Source organism: Colobus angolensis, unplaced genomic scaffold, assembly GCF_000951035.1.
Source record: "Colobus angolensis palliatus isolate OR3802 unplaced genomic scaffold, Cang.pa_1.0 Scaffold569, whole genome shotgun sequence".
Lineage (NCBI taxonomy): Eukaryota > Metazoa > Chordata > Mammalia > Primates > Cercopithecidae > Colobus > Colobus angolensis.
The window spans coordinates 1,073,035-1,076,820 of record NW_012119254.1 but is presented as its reverse complement, the minus strand read 5'-3'; the positions used below and the strand labels follow the sequence as shown (position 1 = coordinate 1,076,820).

At 34.5% G+C, this 3,786-nt stretch overlaps 1 protein-coding gene across 3 annotated transcripts in view; it reads left to right on the top strand.

Moving 5' to 3' along the window:
• The window catches only part of RUNDC3B (RUN domain containing 3B), a 179,937-nt gene that overhangs the window by 164,301 nt on the left and 11,850 nt on the right, over positions 1-3,786 (top strand). For all 3 annotated transcript variants that reach the window (XM_011961769.1, XM_011961767.1, XM_011961766.1), the window contains one exon: positions 1,813-1,934. In XM_011961769.1, the coding sequence (XP_011817159.1) occupies positions 1,813-1,934 (122 nt within the window). The remainder of the gene's footprint in view (positions 1-1,812; positions 1,935-3,786) is intronic.

The window sequence follows — 3,786 nt, the reverse complement described above, 5'->3', positions numbered from 1 at the left end:
TTTTGTATTTTTAGTAGAGATGGGGTTTCTCCATGTTGGTCAGGCTGGTCTTGGACTCCCGACCTCAGGTGATTGATCTTCCCACCTCGGCCTTCCAGTGGTGGGATTACAGGTGCGAGCCACTATGCCGGCCAGAGAAGGATTTCTAATAAAATAGGAAGCCAGATCTTTTCTTCCTATACTAGGGAGTGGATAGCATAGTATTTAAGAGAGAAAATTAGAGCCAGACTAACAGGTTTAAATCTAATCTCTTTGTGACCCAGTTTATTCTGCCATAAAGTGCACATAGTAATAATTCTAGCTTCTTATGGTAGCTATGAGGATGAAATAAATTCATATATATGTAGACAAGTGCCTAACATATAGTAAGTGCTATATAAATATTAGATATCATTTTTATTGCACATTACGTAGCTCATATAAATGTTATCTGTTGTGATCGTCGTAAGTTTCCTGCAATAGTAGAATTTCCTGGTAGTTAAAAATTATTTTAACTAAGGACTTTAATACTATAAGCATTTAAAAGTCATCAAATTATAAAGTGAGAACACTGTTTTGTAAGCTGGTAAAGTTATTCTGTCACCTCATTCTTCATTTCTTAGAGGCAAAGACAAATATTTACCTGTTGTATATATCTACTTGTTATGAAATCTTATAAAATCTTAATAAAATTGATGGAGAATATGTACAAAAGCAATTAAAAATAACTTGTTTTGGTGAAACCTGTTGGGCTTTGCTTTTTTTTAAATGGTGAATCTAGTTTGTTATTCAGTTACTAAATTATTTCCCCCCTTCCTCCCCATTTTGAATGGAGTCGTGAATTAACATAAAATGGAGACTACATATAAACATTCAAATCACATTTAATATACATATTTTTGGAAACCTGTAACTAAGTCTACTTTTGTGTATATCACTAGAGATAACTGTGAAATAGATAATTTAAATTATATGTACATTCCTATAAAAATTATTGTAAAATATATTTCTAGGAAATTAGGTGGTGTTTGGCTACCTTAGGAAATAATAGATATTGAGGCTGAAAAACATTCTTTCTCTAGACCACTTATATATAGAAATAATAATTCTGTCCTGTTATGTAAAGTGTAACACCAAAGCTGCATTTATCTTTTGGGTTGGTTTTATCCTGAAGAACCAAATATGAGGAAAGGTTAATAATAAGCTTTCATTAACTTTCCATTTATAACTGAATTTAACATCTAATATAATTAACTTATTAGCTTAATAGAAAATGGGCCTCGAAATAGCAACTAGATGAGAGGAATTTAATCATCTTGATGTATATTAATACAAACAGGTATTTTATTACCTAGCACTTTTTAAACTTCTTAATTACAGGAATTTGTAATAATAATTTGTTTTTGTTTATATAAACTGTATCAATGTCAAGGCACTGAAGAATTCTGAGGTGCTTAAGAGACACTAGGTCATTACTGTTATGCCAACTTTATATCTTCATTAAGAGTAATGTGAAGATTTTCTGTTCTTTGAAAATTGGTAATAACCAGAAGTTCCCATTTCTTAACCATCTATGTAATCAAAAATTGGTATGAAGATTATGTCTGACAAATTGTTTTTTCCTGTTTTCCAATGGATTAAACAGATATGCTTTGAAAGAGGGTAGAGGGAAAGTATGATGGAGGAGATCATACTGAAGCAAAAAATTTAGGAGAAATTATGGGGAGAATTTTAACCAGAAATTTAACATATTGAAAACCATTAAAGAACCACTCAAGAAATTCTTTTTTTTGTGAAAAGAAATTCAAGTAGTATTTCATCCTTGCTTTACAGGAAAAGTTACCAAAGTCTTGACCAGTTATCAGCAGAAGTTAGCCTTTCTCAGACTTCACTGGATCCAGGTCAGTCACAAGAAGGAGATGGAAAACAAGACACATTAAATGTAATGAGTGAAGGTAAGAAAACAAAGAACTATTTGAAAATTACTCTTTTCCTGCACCATCTATATTTTGGTTGCAGATGATTGCCAGAGAATGATAGTGACATCTCTGTGAATCATGCTGGAAATTAAGCAGCTATTATGATTAAAAATGGTCTGCCTTTGTGTCTTTCTGGTGTGTGTGTGTGTGGCTAACCTTCCAAAACACTTGTCTTTAATTGTTACCTTCATTTACTCACTTCCTGTACTCTTTTTTTACCCCGCCAATCTGGCTTTTATGTCACTTTAATAAAAGGACTCATCAAGGTAATCAGCTATTAACATATTACAGAGAACTGCTAAAGTCAGTTCTGTCTTATTCCATTAAACTTGTCAGCAGCTTTTGACATAACTGACCACTTCCTCATTCTTGAATCACTCATGGTACTTGGTTTATTGAGTATTTTTAAAATCTTCAGGAACAAACATAAAAGTATTTTATTTTTTCCTATTACTGCTTTCAGATGTGCAATATCAGCCTCTCTTCCCTTCGGGTTGCATCTTCCCACATCATTTGGTCCAATTCCCTAACTTTTCAGGCTAGTTTGAATTATATGGTCCCACTTCAGTTTCTAAGACTCAACCTATTGGTTTTAAAACCAGTCATCTATTCGGTTCAAAGCTCTTTCCTTTCTCTCCTTCAGTATAGGTTAAGGCTGTTACTCCAGCACTTTGGATTGGATGAGTTCACTGGTATGATCTGGTTCTCAGTCTTTTATCTTTCTTTCTTTCCTCTCAGTTTACGACTTCGGGTATATATGAGAGACAGGGGAAGAAAGAGAATCCCCTACCTCAGGGGAACCTGCATTCCCTTAAGCCTCCAATTTTTACCCTGCCTTCTGTCTTGCAATAAGTATTGGCACTATAGCCATTATCCTAGATTCTATTCTTTGTCCTTACAATTACAGTCAATTTATAAACAAGTCCTGTCAGCTCCCATATAAAACATGCTATATACATTTACTCATTATCTTCTCCATTACTACAACCTTAGTCTGTGCCACTCGGAGCAAGCTGCTTGCCCCCTCACAGTCCATTCTCCACGTAGTAATCAGTGACCTTTAAAAACTTAAATCAGAAAATATTGTAAGTCTGCTTAAAACTCTCCAATGGCTTTCAATGGCAATTAGAATAAAATCCAAACTGCTTTTCCTAGCCTCCTACTTGATCTTGTTCTTGCTAGCATCTGCCTCATTTCATACCATTCTTTTCCTTGGTCTGTGTACCACGGCAAACTGACCTAGGTACTTCTTCAGGCTGGTTCCTACCTTGACTGTCTTTGCACTTGCTTTTTCCACTGCCCCAAAGCTTCTTTCTTAAGGCGTTTGCGTGGTAGATTCTCTTCAAATGTCACCTGTCTAAAGAAGCTTTCACTGATTGCCATATCATAAATAGCCACCCCCATCCCCATCTCATCCCCAGCCCATCCCAGGCATGCTGTATCATACTGCCATGCATTTTATTATGATTCTTATCTGTAAACCCCCTCTGAACTGTAAGGTTCATGAGGGTAAAAATCTTATCCATCATTTTCACCAGTGTATGACTGGAGGCTGACACATGATAGGCAACTTATTAAACATTTATTGATCAAGTAACCATATAATGACATAGGATGTGAGGAATAAAGTAGAAATTCATTTAACCAGCAGGTTCAGGCAGTGTAAATATTGTGTTAAACTGAATTTTTTGCTTTCTTTAAGTTGGTTGTTGAAATGTCCTCAAAGGGCCTGAATCTATTTTATCATTTTAGTACTTTTTTTTAAATTTTTTTTTTATTATACTTTAAGTTCTAGGGTACATGTGCATAACGTGCAGGTTTGTTACAT